General features: G+C 37.1%; 2 protein-coding genes across 3 annotated transcripts; one reads left to right on the plus strand and one right to left on the minus strand.

Moving 5' to 3' along the window:
- The first annotated feature begins 546 nt into the window (after window positions 1–546).
- Window positions 547–8,637, plus strand: LOC114157545 (serine/threonine-protein kinase/endoribonuclease IRE1). Of its 2 annotated transcripts, XM_028038598.1 has the most exons (8): window positions 547–635; window positions 2,504–4,469; window positions 4,863–5,026; window positions 5,104–5,330; window positions 5,565–5,694; window positions 5,902–6,002; window positions 6,295–6,524; window positions 8,463–8,637. In XM_028038598.1, exons 2-7 carry the CDS (start codon window positions 2,522–2,524, stop codon window positions 6,512–6,514), a joined length of 2,790 nt encoding a protein of 929 aa, XP_027894399.1. In that variant the 5' UTR covers window positions 547–635; window positions 2,504–2,521; the 3' UTR covers window positions 6,515–6,524; window positions 8,463–8,637. The 2 variants fall into 2 exon arrangements, with proteins under 2 accessions (XP_027894399.1, XP_027894400.1); XM_028038599.1 differs by lacking the exons at window positions 547–635; window positions 2,504–4,469 and adding an exon at window positions 7,568–7,572 and having other exon boundaries at window positions 4,477–5,026; window positions 8,468–8,637.
- Window positions 8,638–8,829: 192 nt separating this feature from the next.
- Window positions 8,830–15,099, minus strand: lgi2a (leucine-rich repeat LGI family, member 2a). Its single transcript, XM_028038600.1, has 8 exons — window positions 14,921–15,099; window positions 14,666–14,737; window positions 13,254–13,325; window positions 12,504–12,575; window positions 12,342–12,413; window positions 12,089–12,258; window positions 11,822–11,986; window positions 8,830–10,760 (listed from the first exon to the last, which is right to left on the minus strand). Exons 1-8 carry the CDS (start codon window positions 15,097–15,099, stop codon window positions 9,943–9,945), a joined length of 1,620 nt encoding a protein of 539 aa, XP_027894401.1. The 3' UTR covers window positions 8,830–9,942.
- Between the last annotated feature and the right edge of the window lie 1,022 nt (window positions 15,100–16,121).

Raw genomic sequence — 16,121 nt, forward strand, 5'->3', positions numbered from 1 at the left:
CAAAATAAAATGACGCTTTTTTTCCTCAAGGGCGGAAATTTCATTATTCAGAGTACAATAGACACGGGGAGATTTCTTAATTTCTTAAGAGCATTTTTTGAGGGCGGAGGGTCGGCAAAGTCATCGTGAAATGTAACGTCAAATGTGCAGACTGAACCTTATCATCACTGCATAGAGTACAGTGAAAGATTTGGAAGCGCAACAAGCAGGACTTTATAATTGTCCTCTTTATTCATGCATGACTTGTAGAGGACCAAAGCGCAGTATTTAAGGAGGTAATTTGCGGAAAGTAAGGCCTTTTCCCTGGTCTTCAGTTTTTTTGCATTTCTATTGTTCTCTACTATTTAGATTTAGAGAAATTGTTAAGTTTGGTTAAAGTGTTAAGAATAGACTGGGTTAGGCATAAATAAAGTTACTGAAATGAATTGAAGTCAAAGTCCTCAGTTTGCGTAAATGTGTATGCGTGTGTTTGTGTGTATTTTCAAATTTTTCTATGAAAATGAAACCAAAGTTGAGCGCAACACCAACATTTATTACGTTACGCGCTGATGTCAAAAGGGTGGAGCAAAAACGCAGAATAAACCAAGGCGAATATACAGGAAGCAGAGTTTTGACAGGTCTGTCGGCCAGATTGTGTAAGTTATCTTTTTACGATTTTATTTGAAATGTTGCCTATTATGGCACGTTTATCTGAGGTCGGTTACATGGAAAACCAAATCTCATTTTTGCCTTCATGTAATGTCAACCCTCCACCCTCAAATATTCAGCGTAGTACTACTACTGTTAGTAGTAGTAGTAGTAGAACTCTAACCCAGACATTTTTCCTAATCCGGCATTTTACATGTTAGGCCAGTGCACTTTTGGGTCAGTACATGTGATCCTATAAAGGCCTTTGCATGTTTTTCGATCATTTCCTGGCGTTGAGCTGGCCGTATAACGTTTCTTTCGTGCCGCTCGGTTTTGTTACGTCAGTGCCTTTATGGCAGACCCCTATATCATAAAACTGATAAACTCCTTTATCAGTTCAATTTTTTAAAAAACTTTTTTTAATCGTTACTGATATCTTGAATTCGTATTCTGCCTAGTCAAGACAGAATACAATTCAAGATGAAAAATAATGTAATGTAAATGTTTTTTTTAAATCATTAAAAAAAGATTATTTTTTTTTATATATATATAAAAAAGGGCTACACAGTTGTGTAGTTGGTATCACTGTTGCCTTGCAGCAAGAAGGTCCTGGGTTTGAATCCCGGATTGAGGTTTTTCTGCATGGAGTTTGCATGTCCTCCCTGTGCATGCATGGATTCTCTGGCTTCCTCCTGAACATGACTGTTAGGTTAATTGATTTCTCCAAATTCTCCCTAATTGTGGGTGTGTGCATGCATGATTGTTTGTCCTGTCTGCCTCTGTGTTGCCCTGTGATGGAGATGGGCACCAGCATCCCACTAGGGATAAGTGTGTAAGATAATGAATGGATGGATTTAAAAAATAAAAATTTTAAAGATTTTTGAAAAAGGCATCAATTTGGAATTTGTTGATAGTTGCACGATTAGCCTTTTTTTAAGTGCATTGTTTTCAGAGAATAAATTGAAAATTCTTTGCAGACTTCTGAAGCAGTCTTCAAGTTCACAAAGTTTTCATTCTCCACATATCCCATAATGCTGAGCTATTGTGGCTATTTTGTGCAGGACAATGGAAATTGTCAGAGGCAGCACACGGGAGCTTATGGGCAATCATTAATTTAGATATCAAAAATGTCAGATATCTAAAAAAGTTATAAACATGTTAGTGTCACCCTTCAAATGACGAATCCGGTTATGTCAAAATGCATTTTTAGATATCTAGAATGTAATAGATAGTTAGACAAACCCGATTTTATGTTCAAACGGCCTGCCGTACTAAAAGGAAAGCCGGAGACAGCAGAATCGAAACCGAGAGAGATAATGTGCTGGAAAAAATGGTAGGGTTAGGGTAAGGGAATCTGCAGGGAAAGGCTGCCAAATGTGTGAAAATTACATATTTTCACAGAACTGGGCCGTAAAGACTCAATGAAAAAGTTGGATAAGGGTCTCACAGGGGCAGAAATTTGGATTTGTGTTGCACTTGCCTGTTGTATGAATATAGCCATAGAAACTGGGTGTGTTGGTGTGCTGTGTGTCGCTGGAGGCAAACACATTTTTCCCAGACTGTTTGGTCAGCATTGGTAAATTATTCAAAATATTAAATTATAATATGACAGACAGCAATATTAGGCTAATTGTGTTATAATATGTGCTTTTTTATCATTAAATATCATGATTTAACTTCTAGGTTAAATGCTTCTTATAGTTTCTTGTTTTTGAGTTTAATTGCTATTTTTATACAGCTTTTATTTCTATTTGGAAAATCTTTGCACACTTTATCAGTGTTTAGATTTCTTTGTGTCTCTATTGCGCACATGAAATATGTAACTTTAATTAACTACAACATTGACAGTCTTATAACAGCTGTCTCTTTTCTACAGGTCATCTGGAACACAAACATGGATAATATCCAGCAGGTCCCACAAATGTCACTAGTGATACATCGAGTGATAAAATGTATCGAAGAGGACAACTTAACAAATCTTAAAAAGTTACTGCGAGAAAACCCTATAAATGCTCTTTATCCGTATAGTAAACTAAATGATAATGTAACCCCTCTGACTGCTGCTGTTGTAAACCATAACATGCGTTTGTGTAAATACCTTCTAGAACAAGGTTCAGACCCAAATCTTCCCTCGTCAAATATGTGGACACCTTTGCATTATGTCTCACAAGCCAAAGCTCCAATTGGTTTTGTAGAAAAACTTCTTAAAGCGAAAGCAGATCCAAATGGGTGGAGGCCCGGGGTACTTGTTATGCCTACACCTCTACAAATTGCTGCCAGTAATGAAAGAGAAGATGTTGTCAAAATGCTCCTCTCTGCTAAAGCAGGGGTGTCGTTGTTACCAATAACAGATCTCGACAGTTTGAAAATCAACAAAAACATAGCTCGGATTGTTCATAAATTGGGATCTAAAGGAAATGTTGTCTGCTCCAAAATCTGTTATTTCTTGGATGTTACAATTGCTGTGGCACAGGAAACACCAGAGAAGGTTTTCAAAGATTTTCATAAGCACATGTTACTGGAGGATCCTTACAACCATTTGACCATCATTGAAGTACTGTTCACTGTGATTGGGCCAAAAGCAGAAGAATATAAACGGAGAAGTATTCAATGGCTTAAGGAAATGAATAATTTAAACCAATATGTAACAGGTGCAATTAGACGTTTAGAAAATATCCCAAAAGGATCAGTGAAAGGAGTAGTTGATACGTTAAATGCAGTTTTCTGCACAATGGATGACATACCAAATGAACAAGCAAAGAACATCCTTTCCAAACTGCTGGATCTGCTTCATCTAAAAGAGAGACATCCAACATGGGAGGCTGTTCTGGAAATGCAAGCAGGACTTGAAATTTGGGGGGTTGTTCTCCCTACAATTTATGTGATATCACAGAAAACAAAGGGCATCAACAGCTGGGAATCAAAGGATATTGAAACACTGACCAAAACAGTCTGTCCTTTTATAGATGAGCAGTACTCCACTGATATCAGGACCTACACATATGGCATATTTGCAAACTTGCTCTCAGCTAAGAACTTTCAATCAGGCTTGATAACCTCAGTACCTGAGGACATATTGATATATGCAAATATCAAAATGAATGACAAGCTAAAAGAAGGACTAAAACGTCTGAAATCTTTTCTAGACAACCCACAGTCTGAATGTGATGAAAGCTCTACTGTCGCTAAATCCAAGAAAAAGAAGAAAAAGAAAAAGAAGACAAAGAAAGGAGAAAAAGAAGACCCAAGCTGTGGTGACGATACAACTGCTTCTGATGCAGAAATAACTCCTGTAGCAAAGTTACTCTCAAATGTAAGGCCATTTAATGACAGTCCAACCAAAGCATCACCATTAAGAAAAAGACTTCCAATCAGCAAAAGGTGGAATGAGAAGCTTAAAAAACTCGTAAGCATTGATGAAAGCAAAGTGACAAGAATAGGGGGCATTATTTATGTAAATAATGAAGAATTTCACATAGCAAAGGGAAGTGATGGAACTGAAGTATTCCTAGGACTGAGAGATGATGGCACAGAAGTTGCAATTAAAAGAATGTCTAAAAGCAACTATAAAACTCTGAAAAATGAGGAAGGAATCCTTCGACTGCCAGAACTAGATCATCACTCTATTGTACGATACATGGATCATGCAGAGGATGAAAATTTTGGATATCTTGCTCTCCAGCTTTGTGAGTACACTTTGGAAGAACACATCAGTGCTGGTAGTATTAGTGCCCTCCAGAGAAAGAAACTTGTCTTAGAGCTCCTTGAAAGCTTAAAAGTGCTTCACTGTCAAAATCCTCAGATTCTCCACCGTGATCTAAAGCCACAGAACGTTTTAATCGGTAAGAACATTCAAGATTTTATCTTTGTAATGCTCATGCTGTAGATCAGTTTCTCATATTGACCTAATATAACAATGCTGAGTAGTCTGGACTGTTGTTCTTTGTCTATATTGGTTAATATTCTTTGCTCCTCATAGTAATAGCGACCAATAAATAGGATAATGCTTTAGGTTTGCAAATAATATAAGCAGACATTTATCAAGTTAGAAAACTAGTTCTATAGTATACCATACAGACTTTGCACTACATTATCATCCAAAGACCAAACATTCATTGCCTGTAGCTGAACATTATGTCAAAATTCCCTGTAAGAATACTTCTTTATTTTAATCTTCAGAACTGAAATCATAATATATCTTCTACACTATTCCCTTTTCATGATTTGTCCTCCAGATGTTATGGGGAAATCAAGATTGGCTGATTTTGGGATAAGTCGACGCTTACCCAAAGACCAAACAACACACCAAACAATAGCTGCAGGAACAAAGTGCTGGAAAGCCAGAGAGACTCTAGAGGAGGGGTGCATTGTGTCATACAAGTCAACCACTGATGTACAGGTGAGTTTTCCTGCAACACCTATTGGTCTATTGACAATGTAAATAAAAATAGTTCTAATGTTTTGTTACCTTTTAAGGTTGCAGGGATGCTGATGTATTATATCCTGTCTGGAGGAAAACACCCATTCAACATCAGCAGATCCTTTCAGCTGGAATCAAACATTGATGAGGGGAAGTACAGTTTGGATGATGTTCAGGATGTTGTGGCAAAAGATCTCATTGAATGGATGATCAACAAAGAACCAACAGACAGACCTAGAGTTGAACAATGCCTGAGTCACTCCTTCTTTTGGCCATATGTGAAGTAAGACTACAACACAAATCTATTTATTTATTCTTACACATTCTAAATAAAATTGAGCATATATTTGGCTTTGGCTTTTCCTAAATGTAACCTAAGTTGTGACATTATGCCATCAGAGCTAGTTTACACGACGAAACACGCTGCTATATTGTTATATTCTGTACACCTTTGCTCTTTTCTTTTATTCCACATATTTTAGCACTTATTTAAAGACATTTTCATGTCTCTTTACAGAAAAGTTGAATACCTGAAAAAGGTTGGTAACAGAGAGGACGTGGCAAAATATCAAAATGCAGACCAGGAACTTATAGACTCCCTTGAAAAATATGCAACTCATGGAGCTTTCTCACAGTGGAAGAAAAAGGTGAGTGCTGTACAAAAAAAATATCTCAATATCTCTAGTTAGTCATAACTATGACTCACCAGCACCTTATTAAATGTGGATATTTTTTCACTATTTCAATGTTGGATGTTGTGATTTGAAAATGTGAAAATTTGTGAGAAAAGAAATCCATGTGAAGACAGAAAATGTATGCCATCTTTTCTGTTTTTCTTTCCTTTCTTTCTTGAGTTTCCACAAGAACTGGTTCAAAAGATGGATGGCAAGAAAAAGCCCTACCCTGACACCATTCTGGGTTTGCTTCGTTTCATACGCAATATGCTTGAGCACTAGTAAGTTAAGCTGATACAAATATTCTCTAGACCTTCTTTTTTGGGTGCAAAAACTCATTAAATTAGTAAAGATCCGCTTTGTCTTTTGTGTTCATTATTTTTTTACATTTGCATGTAAGAGTGATGTTATGCATCGATGGCTCAGACATTGGTTGATGATGCATAATAATAGCAGGAGCCTCAACATAAACACAAAAGTTGTTAGAATAAGAACAATATAAACAGCTATAAATTGTCATGTAATACAAAACATTAGTGAGATACTCGGTTAAAATTTTCTCCATGTTCACAGTGTTGAAGATGCTTCCAAAATTGACGTCCTTGAATTATTTCCTGATCTATTTGGATGTGTCTTCAAGTACGCTAAAGACAAAGGGTGGAATCAACAGATCCCACTGAATGAAATGTTTCAGAGTGAAGACTCTCGCAGCATCTTTGTGATGCCATCCCCAAACATCGAGGAGCAGCTGGCGGTTCCAGTTCAGGAGTCTCAACCCAGCAACTTGGATTGAATTCAAATTCACAAAGGCTTAAAAACGCAAAGAAATGACTGAGTCTTATGCAAGTCCTTTAGTTTACATGTCCAATCTTAATACTAATACAATATTATCAATTCAGTTATTGTGTTATGTAACAATCCCTTGCTTGATTAGCTTTGAACATGTTTTTACAAACACAAATGCATTGGAAAACCTCATTAACATGTAAATGAGGTTTGATTTTCATTTTGAGTCTCTTAAATGGACATAATAGTCTAAATGTTTTTTATGTACAGTACAGGCCAAAAGTTTGGACACACCTTTTAATTCAATGAGTTTCCTTTATTTTCATGACTATTGACATTGTAGATTCACACTGAAGGCATCAAACTATGAATAACACATGTGGAAATATGCACTAAACAAAAAAGTGTAAAACAACTGAAAATACCCCTTATATTCTAGTTTCTTCAAAGTAGCAACAACCTTTTGCTATGATTACTGCTTTGCACACACTCTGCATTTTCTTGATGAGCTTCAAGAGGTAGTCACCTGAAATGGTTTTCACTTCATAGGTGTGCCCTGTCAGGTTAATAAGTGGGATTTATTGCCTTATAAATAGTCATGAAAATAAAGAAAACCCATTTTAATTAGGTGTGTCCAAACTTTTGGTCTGTACTGTATCTGTGAGGACTTTACATATGGTGATTCTCAGTATCATCTTGATCCGTACTTCAGACTTGTCTGTTGCTGATTTTTTAATTCATGCCTTGCTTCTTTCCACAACATGAATTAGGTAAAGCCTTCATTATTATATCATTACTGTCCAGAAATGAGCTATGTTAAAACCAAAGATTATTATGTTTTATATATCATGTAGTTTATCTAAGCATCAACATTTACTTCTCATTATTTGATTTCTTCAGAATGTAGAAATGTTTGTGATTTTACAAGTTATATATTTTCAATGCAATGCTAAACTAAAAGATCTCATCTACTTTATTGGATTTAGTCTGTTTTCTCTATTATTTTTATTTTCATCATATGTCTGTGTATACAAAATTAGAAAATTAAAGGAACCCTATTTGAATCTATATTTTTAAGGGATTCTCTTGGATTACCTCGTATTGGTTGCAGGTTCCTGTATGTTTGACAGTTTTGTTTCAGAAATGAATAGTGAAAAAAACAATGTTCCAAAAATGTTGCATGCTGTTAAAAAACATTGTTTCTCTGGTTCTTTTTATTTATTTGATAAGGTTTAGCGCATAGCCCTTTGGCTCTGTTTTTTCCAAAACAGCCAAAGGGTTTAGTTTGAGACACTACTTTTGAGTTTTGCCATTTTTTTATTGTGTATTTTAGTTTCATTTTGATCTCTCACTTTGCCTTCACTAGGGTGGTTTACTGTTCAAAATCAAAGTGTTTTCAGTATTTTAGCTTTTTGTTTTTGATGAATTATCTATAGTTGTGTTTTCTATTTAGTATTTGGCTCTTGGACAATGACAATAAATTATGTATTTTTCTTGAACATTATCTTTTTGTTCTCGTCATCCTCCTTTTTTGATTTGAAAAATATATATTGATTTTGCCTGATTAACACTTAATCTAAAGATGAAACCAAATCAGGTAAATTGATCTGAGGTGAAATGAGATACAGTTGAAACCAGTTTACATACACTGCATAAAAAACCCTTTTTTTCCACTGTCTGAAGTTGAATCAGATTAAACTTCTCCTATTTTACATCAGATAGAATTATAAAAAAAATTTCTATTTGCTAAATGCAAAGAAAGTTAGAAATACTATAAAAAAAGTTTTCACTAAGTTTTCTTATTGAAATAATTTTGATAATTCTAATTTTCTTAAGATAAATTAAATTTAGTAGTTTAGAAGTAGCGAGAAAAAAAATGTGTATGTAAACTTTTGGTTTCGACTGCATGAACTGTACTGAATATTTCACTTCCTGAAACAACCCTTTACAATAAAGTAACTCTAACTCTGTTTGCTCAGACTCCCTTAATAAAATCAAGAACGGAATTTTGTTTTGTTCTAATGTTTTTAGAAGTATTTAATCATTCTAATGTCTGGATTTGGTTTCTACAACAACTTCAGGTATGAAGCTCGCTGATGGATCTTACCGCACTAAGAGGCTTTAAAAACCGTGCAGGTTCGGTTTTTAAGGAATGCTTCTGAAACGCGGACATATGCGCTGAATATTAATTCTGTTTTGACGCTTGCTGAAACAATTATTTGCAAAATATGCATTTCATGCATATTTTGAAACTTTTCCATTAAGTATAATAATTCACCTTTAAGAGAGTTTAAGCTGACAGAAAATATTTTTCCACACATCTTTACAATATCTTTTCACTTTTATTTCATTACTCAACTGAATGAATGTACAGCAGTTTTTAACAGAAACATTCAATAAGTTTCAAACTAGATCTCACTAAAGAATTACAAAGCTTGCATTTTTTTTTTTATTTACTTGCAATGCCATTCATCTTATTAAAAGCATTTGAAGTCTTTGTCAGGTTTGTCTAAAAATAAGTTGACTTTTTAAATGTCATGCTCTTGCAGGCTGAATCAACTGATTTTTGTTAGTAAGTGCAAAGAACTGTTAAGAACAGGTAGTGGCATTGGAGTCCTGACTATATATACACCTGGTAAGGAGTCAATATTAATTTTTTTTAAGAATGAAAAAATAATGAACAAAAAAAAGCTCTTAGTTTCATTGGACATATTTACACACATTTTTTTTGTTTAGATGGTTCAAAAAAATCTTACCTTACAAACCAAAAAACTTTTTTTTTTTGTTTAGAATTGAAAATATGCTCAATTTACCTGATCAGCACACAAACCCTGGACAACTCTTTCCAAGTAAATTAATCTGAAGTAGAATCAGATAGATCCTAAACTGAATATTAGCTCTCGTAACAACCATTTACTAACTTTTTTATTATTAGTAAATTGCTGTGTACAATCAATAGCACCTACAGTAACATTTCTACTATACAGCTACATTCTAAGATTTCAGCTATGATAGTTAAAGGTTTGTGCTTTTGAGACATTCCCTGTAAGGAAAAAAAGGTGTGATACTTCATCACGGCCACGAGGAGGCACTGTTAGCCCATCAGAGCACTGCAGGTTCTTCTCTGAAAGGACGGCAAAATGCACATCACAGGCTGTGAAGGCCTGAAGAAAGAGGCAAACATGTCCACTATGTCCTCAGTTGGCAAAAATAAGAGCAAAAGAAAAGGTTTTTAGAGTCGTTTTAGCTCTGGGTGAATCCAGAAGGGCATCTTAAGAACAAGTCAATAACTCACCAAGCTTTAATATGAGTTATGACGTGATGGTGATATATTTATCGGAGTCTTTTTCCTTCAAGTTTTTTTCCTTTGTTTTATTCAGGTATCTTTTGAATGGAAGACATTTGATTATAGGAGAGACAATAAGGCACGGCCCCTCACAAGGTCAGGTCAATAATGATGTGTTCAAAGATCTGTGTGTTTCCCTTGAAGCTCGATGAAAATATAAAGTCCCTGCGGTCAGTGGAGACCACGGTGAATGAGCGCGGTGCCTGGATGTACACTTCCTTGAAGCGGTCAAAGATTTTCTTCTCATCATCCCACAGATAGATTTGCGAGAACGTATAGTCACTTCCCAGAGCCAGGTAGTGGCGGTCCTTGAATGTAAATGGCTGCAGGATCATGGAACCTCGGGACGGTACAGCCTGGATCTCTGAAAACTGTTTGGGTCCCCATTTTAGGACCTTGGAGTCACCAATGTAGCGGGTCATGGAAAGATAGAGCTCCTCTTTGATCCGGAAGTGTTTCACAGCTACCACGTCCTCCATGTTGGGGATATCACCCTGCAGGATGAACTTCTGGTTGCTACGGCTCCACTGGTAGATCACTGGAACCTGTGAGCGACTTGCCAAGATTAGGTGAGCCTTCCCATCTAGGTTTAAGAACTCTGCGTCTGTGTCACGGAACCACTCGTGCAGGGACTGGTATGAGTAAAATCCGTTATCGTTCCACTTGTAGAGGGTTGACAAGCCTGCTTTGGAGCTGTCTGCGATGACAAAGAACCAGTCTGTTCCAATCTGAAAAGCCTCGATGTCATTGGGTTTGGAGATCTTGGACACTTCAGTGTCCTGGAACTTGTTGAACCTGCTTTGGTCATCATCAAACTTGTAAATGTGGGAACCACCAAACAGCTGAGCCACAATGACATAAACCTCTTCCTGGATGATTACTGACTTGCAGCCAACAATGGACTGACCTACAGAGGAACACAGGCAAAACACAACATTTAAACTCAACCGAGGCATTTTCTTAAAATGATGGTTTAACTTGCAATATTTGACATGCAGCAGCTAATTCTCAAAGCGACTCCTTTGTATTAATCTAAGCTTATTTGATCCTTAAGCTGAAGCTAATTGCTTAGTTAAGAGCCTTTTCACACATGTAGTTTGTTTACTTTAGTCCAAATCAGTTGATGAATTGTTAACTTGTAACTAACTTGTAAAATTCAAAATTAGCTAACTTGCAACTAACTTGTAAAATTCAAAATTAGCTAAAATGGACTTTATGGTTTACAAAGATTACTCTACCGCATCCCACAATGCAGCAGAACCTTAAAACTGTTGTCACATTTGCATCAGCTGTCTTTCTTTCTGCTGAAAAGCACAAAAGGATTTGCACTGGAAATTGAGATAATTGCTCATACCCATCAAATGCAAACTTCAAAGTATCTCATCAGGATCGTACATTGATAGATCAGTACAGAGGAGCGTATAATTGTGAAGTGAAAAGAAAATGAAACATGGTTTCAACTTTATTCATAAATAAACTTACATTTGTATTCAGCCCTTTTAACCTGATACCCCTGAGAAACTGTGGCAAGGCTCAAATATTGATATTCACAGATGCTCTACAGCTGACTGAGCTTGTACTATTTTGGTAGAGACATGCTAAAAAAAACTTTAGAATAAAGATCTTGAAAACCTTGTGTCGTTATTCTTCTACCAAGTAGTTCTGCATTACATACTTTTGGTCTGTCACATATAACCCCAATAAAACACACAGATGCTTGTGGATGTAATTTGAAAAAAAGTGAAACATATGTTGGGATGTAAATATGTTTGTAAAACAACATGGAAAGAGATGCCCCACTTATAATCTTCCTGCGCAAAACTTTCTGAAAACAGAACATGCAAAACGTTCTATGTAACTCTATTTATGCAAAATAAAGATCCATCTACTGCAGGTAAGACATTAATTTCTGATAATGTTTCAACAGAACCCCGCTTTACTAGACACAGGGTGAAGGGATTTCCTTACCGGTGATGTTATCATACGTCCTGAAGTTCATCTCAATGTGGTCCCACTGTAAAACCATACAGCTGTCTGAGCTGGGAGCAGCAATAGTCACATAGACATCATTCTTGAAGCTGAACGTATCAACTGACAGAGACTCAGAGGCCACGGACTGATGAAGGACAAAATCTGTGGAAAGGTGAAATCATGAGGGGAATTTTTTCCTAGAATGACGCTGCTGATCCGGCCAACACCGACGTCAGCAGTGAAGCTGACTCAGGCGGCACTCACCCGTTGATATGCACTCATTGTGCAGGCTGTTCATGTCATTGAGGCGCTTGCCCTTCATGTCATCCGGTCCGGCACACACGACATCCGACACCGTGGCGTTGGTGCTCTTCAGCCACATCATGAGCCATTTGGCTCTGCAGTTGCACTCAAAGGCGTTGCCTCGCAAGTCCCTGCAGAGCAGAACCAGTGCGGATGGTTGCAGAAGAAAAGTCCAACACAGAACAGCATTTTTACAAACCTGAAGTGAACTTACAGCTCTATCAGTGAGTCCAGGTCAATGAAAACATCCCTGGGTAAGAATTTAATGTTGTTGTTTGCCAGAGACCTGAGAAACATCGCCAGTGAGTGAACATGAAGCATATGCAAGAAGAAAATGCAAAAACACAAGAGGTTTTTAATCAACGGTGGAACATACAAGTGAGTCAAGTCCCTGAGTCCTCTGAAGGCATATTTAGATGTAGTCTCCAGCTTGTTGCTCTCAATGAACCTGTGGATTAATCATACACAAAAATACGAGTTGCAGTGGTCATGGTTTGAGATTCTTAGACATGCATTTTGTTGAAGTGATAGATGAAAACAAGTATCACCTAGCAACTGTTGGGTGGATGGAAAATGATTCACGATTTTACATTTTTCTACAAAACAAAAAAATCTGAAAGTCACCACAAATAATATTTTGCATGAAGGTAAAAAGGTTCAGTTTTAGTCTCATCTGACTTTCTTAAAAATGTTTTCTGTCTCCTGCATGATTTGTGGCAATCTACAAATCGTCACCCTCCTAAAATAATGGCCTTGTTTTTCTTTTACCAAAACCGCTTTTGGGAAAAAATGACTTGGACCATTTAGGAAGGCAAAAACTGATATTTGTAATGGCTTTCTTTCAATAATAACTTCTTTCTTGCCATACTTTCATAACGACTAGACATGAGGAATGCACAATTAATTGACAAATTCTCCCAGCTGAGCTGTGGAGATCTGCAGCTCCTCCAGAGTTACCATTTGTGCTGCTTTTTTGATTAATACCAAAATATAATTTTATGTTTTATATTTTAAGGAATATCGGTAGTTCAAAAAGAATGAAAATATATAATCATGTATTAAGATGCCAACATGCTTGCTCCTGTTTTTTTTTATAAACAAAGAATTTAGTAACACAACAACTCACAGGTACTCCAGATGTGGAAGGCCTGAGAAGGCATCATCTCTTACAGTCGTTAGGGAGTTCGAATTCAAAAGTCTGCAATTGATATTAGACAGGTTAGAACAGATTAAAGAACATATATGATCAAATCTGAACCAACCACATGTTCCAGCGCTACTTATTATGTAAATAAATATGAATTCAAAAGATGAATCAGTTTGTAGTTGTCACAAAATTGTCTTTTTGACAATAAGGAAAAACCCAATTCTTGATGCAACAACAAATTTCTGTTTTCTAGATATAACTCATTTTGTGTATAGTTGCAATAAGACGTGTCCTTTAAGATTAAACACATACAGTTTTGCTCAGACTATGATTCTGAGCAAAACTGACTGCAATTCAGACCCTTTAAAATCCACAAATCAATAGATTTGTAGCCGATGCTAAACAACCATAGGAACAAAGATTGTGAGTTCTTCCCACTTGTATTCAAGTACAAATTGTTTGGATGTGTCACCATCAGAGGTGGGTAGTAAGTAACTACAGTAGCTACATTTACATAGTTACATTAACTTGAGTAATATTTTTGTAATAAAATACTTTTAGGAGACGTTTTACTACGCCGTACATTTTATCAAGTTTTGTCAATTGAAATTCTTTACCCAGCACCAACTGTCAAACATGGTAATGGCAGTATCATGCTGTGAGTCCACTTTGCTGCTAATGGTGCAGAAAGTAAAGTGAAAGAGGAATGAAAACTGCCTCTAAATTGATTTATTCGCCCTTAATCAAAAGCTAAAACACTCAAACTTGGACACAACTGGGTGTTTTAACAAGACAATGACACCAAACTCACATTACAACTTGGTTTATAATAGCTAAAGTAGGCTAACATTAGCCTTATGGAATAACCTCAACCCAAATGAGAATTTAATTTAAAAAAAATAAAGTATTTCATTTTGAATAAACTCTACAAAATCTGCCAGGAAGAGTGACTAAACATCCAGGCAGAATAGTGATGAGTTTACCTAAACTTCCAACTGAAACTGCATCAGACTGGGAAATGTGCATCTGCTTCATCTCTGTTTGTGCTGACAATCAAGCTGTCGCTGCAGTTGAGCAACAACTGAGATTAATGGGCTCTTGAAAGCACCTCGTACAAATGGGGGCTGCGCTAAATGCACACAGGAGGGTTTTCATTATTCATGTCCACACTTTGAAAGCTTTTCTTGCTGGAAAATCTTAAAACCATATTACAGTAACTGACTTGCACGCTACTGGACACGCAAGGGATGCAGTTGGCAATAAAACCTGGCAATATTTATGCATAATGCCGCGATGCATTCTTACTGTATGCTGTATGTGTCACAATAAACAGTTTAGTGGAAGGTTGAACGCAATCCGAGAGTTATTACAGGGAGTAAAAGTGTTCTTACAGTAGCTGGAGGGTGGGAATGTGGGCAAACATTGCCTCTCTGACCTCAGAGAAAGTCCCATTGACGATACTCCTGGATGAAGCAAGCACAAGATAGATTTTTGATCAAATAAATTCGTTAGAGTGACCTGAGCATGCACGGTATAACTCGATTTTTAATTAACGAACGTATAGCGCATACAGAGCGTCCCGAGCAGATACAGCGCATGGAAATTATTATTGTTTTTAAAAATGATACGGATAGTGTTTTACTTACAATGAAGTGATCTCGTTGGGGGCAATCCGCGGGATGTTGGAGGACCCGACGCATATGATGGACTCCTTGGAGCAGCTGCATGTTGAAGGGCATCGGAAAGCCTTTTTCAGAAGAGCCGGCGGACACAGGATGCACAGCGACACACACAGCAGAGCCCAAATCCTGAGAGCTGGCGGCATCTTTCCTGTCGGGCTCGCATGTGTGAAGATTTTTTTTTGTTTGTTTTATTATTTTTATTAAGAAAAAGAAAAATAAACTTTCTTTTTTTCCCCTGGTGGGTGGATGAGGAGGATAGTTGTAGGAGAGCTCGAGATCGTGGCAGATGGCACCGCGCGTTTCCACCCTGCACCATGAAATGCTGCACTGGCTGCCTGACATCAGCAAATCAGCTGCAGTTTCCCCTCTCCGTTCGCTTTCATTATTTATTTAGAGGCGGAGGGAAAGGAGGGGACTCCAGACTTATAGCTGTTGGTTAAACAACCACATGTACCCCACAACTACAGAACACCGCCAGTGTCAGTAAGATGTGGATTCTATGTAAGATGTTATACTAGGTTATAACCGAATTAATCCAAATTACTTCTCGAATTAAGGTTAAAAGAACGCTTCTGGTACATTTTGACAAAAAAAATTAAAAATCTAACATTCCACTTGCCAATAACATAATAGCACATTAATTACGTTTATTGGATTTTTTTTTGGTCAATTAGTGAAATATTTGGCCAGTACAGAACCGTGGCAGCTACAGGACTGGATCCCTGACGGTGCAGAGCTGCAGCAGCACCACGGACAGCGCAGCGCCTCTACGTCGATCCATGCATCATCTGCTCTGACTGCACACACAGAGTTAGAGCACCTGCATGCGAGCTCATGTTCATTTGTGAGCAAACACACAGGAAAGAGAAGAGAGAGCCACTGCAACATTTTGAACCCAGAGCAGGCGAAAGAACAATTACTCATCAGAATGCAGGCTAAACCCACACAAACTCTCATCATATACGGCTGTGGTCAAAACAGTAGGAAATACATGCGTAAACAGTGACTTCATTTGACTGCAATAGCAACACAGAGCATCCTGATTCAAAGCAAAAACATGAAGGGAGTCGTCAATTTACATAAAGTGTGGGAAAAGGGATATAAAGTGTAAAGACAAATAGCTTATCTGCATTTGTCTTTACAAATGTAAACATGGACTGTGTGA

Source organism: Xiphophorus couchianus, chromosome 14, assembly GCF_001444195.1.
Source record: "Xiphophorus couchianus chromosome 14, X_couchianus-1.0, whole genome shotgun sequence".
Classification (NCBI taxonomy): Eukaryota; Metazoa; Chordata; class Actinopteri; order Cyprinodontiformes; family Poeciliidae; genus Xiphophorus; species Xiphophorus couchianus.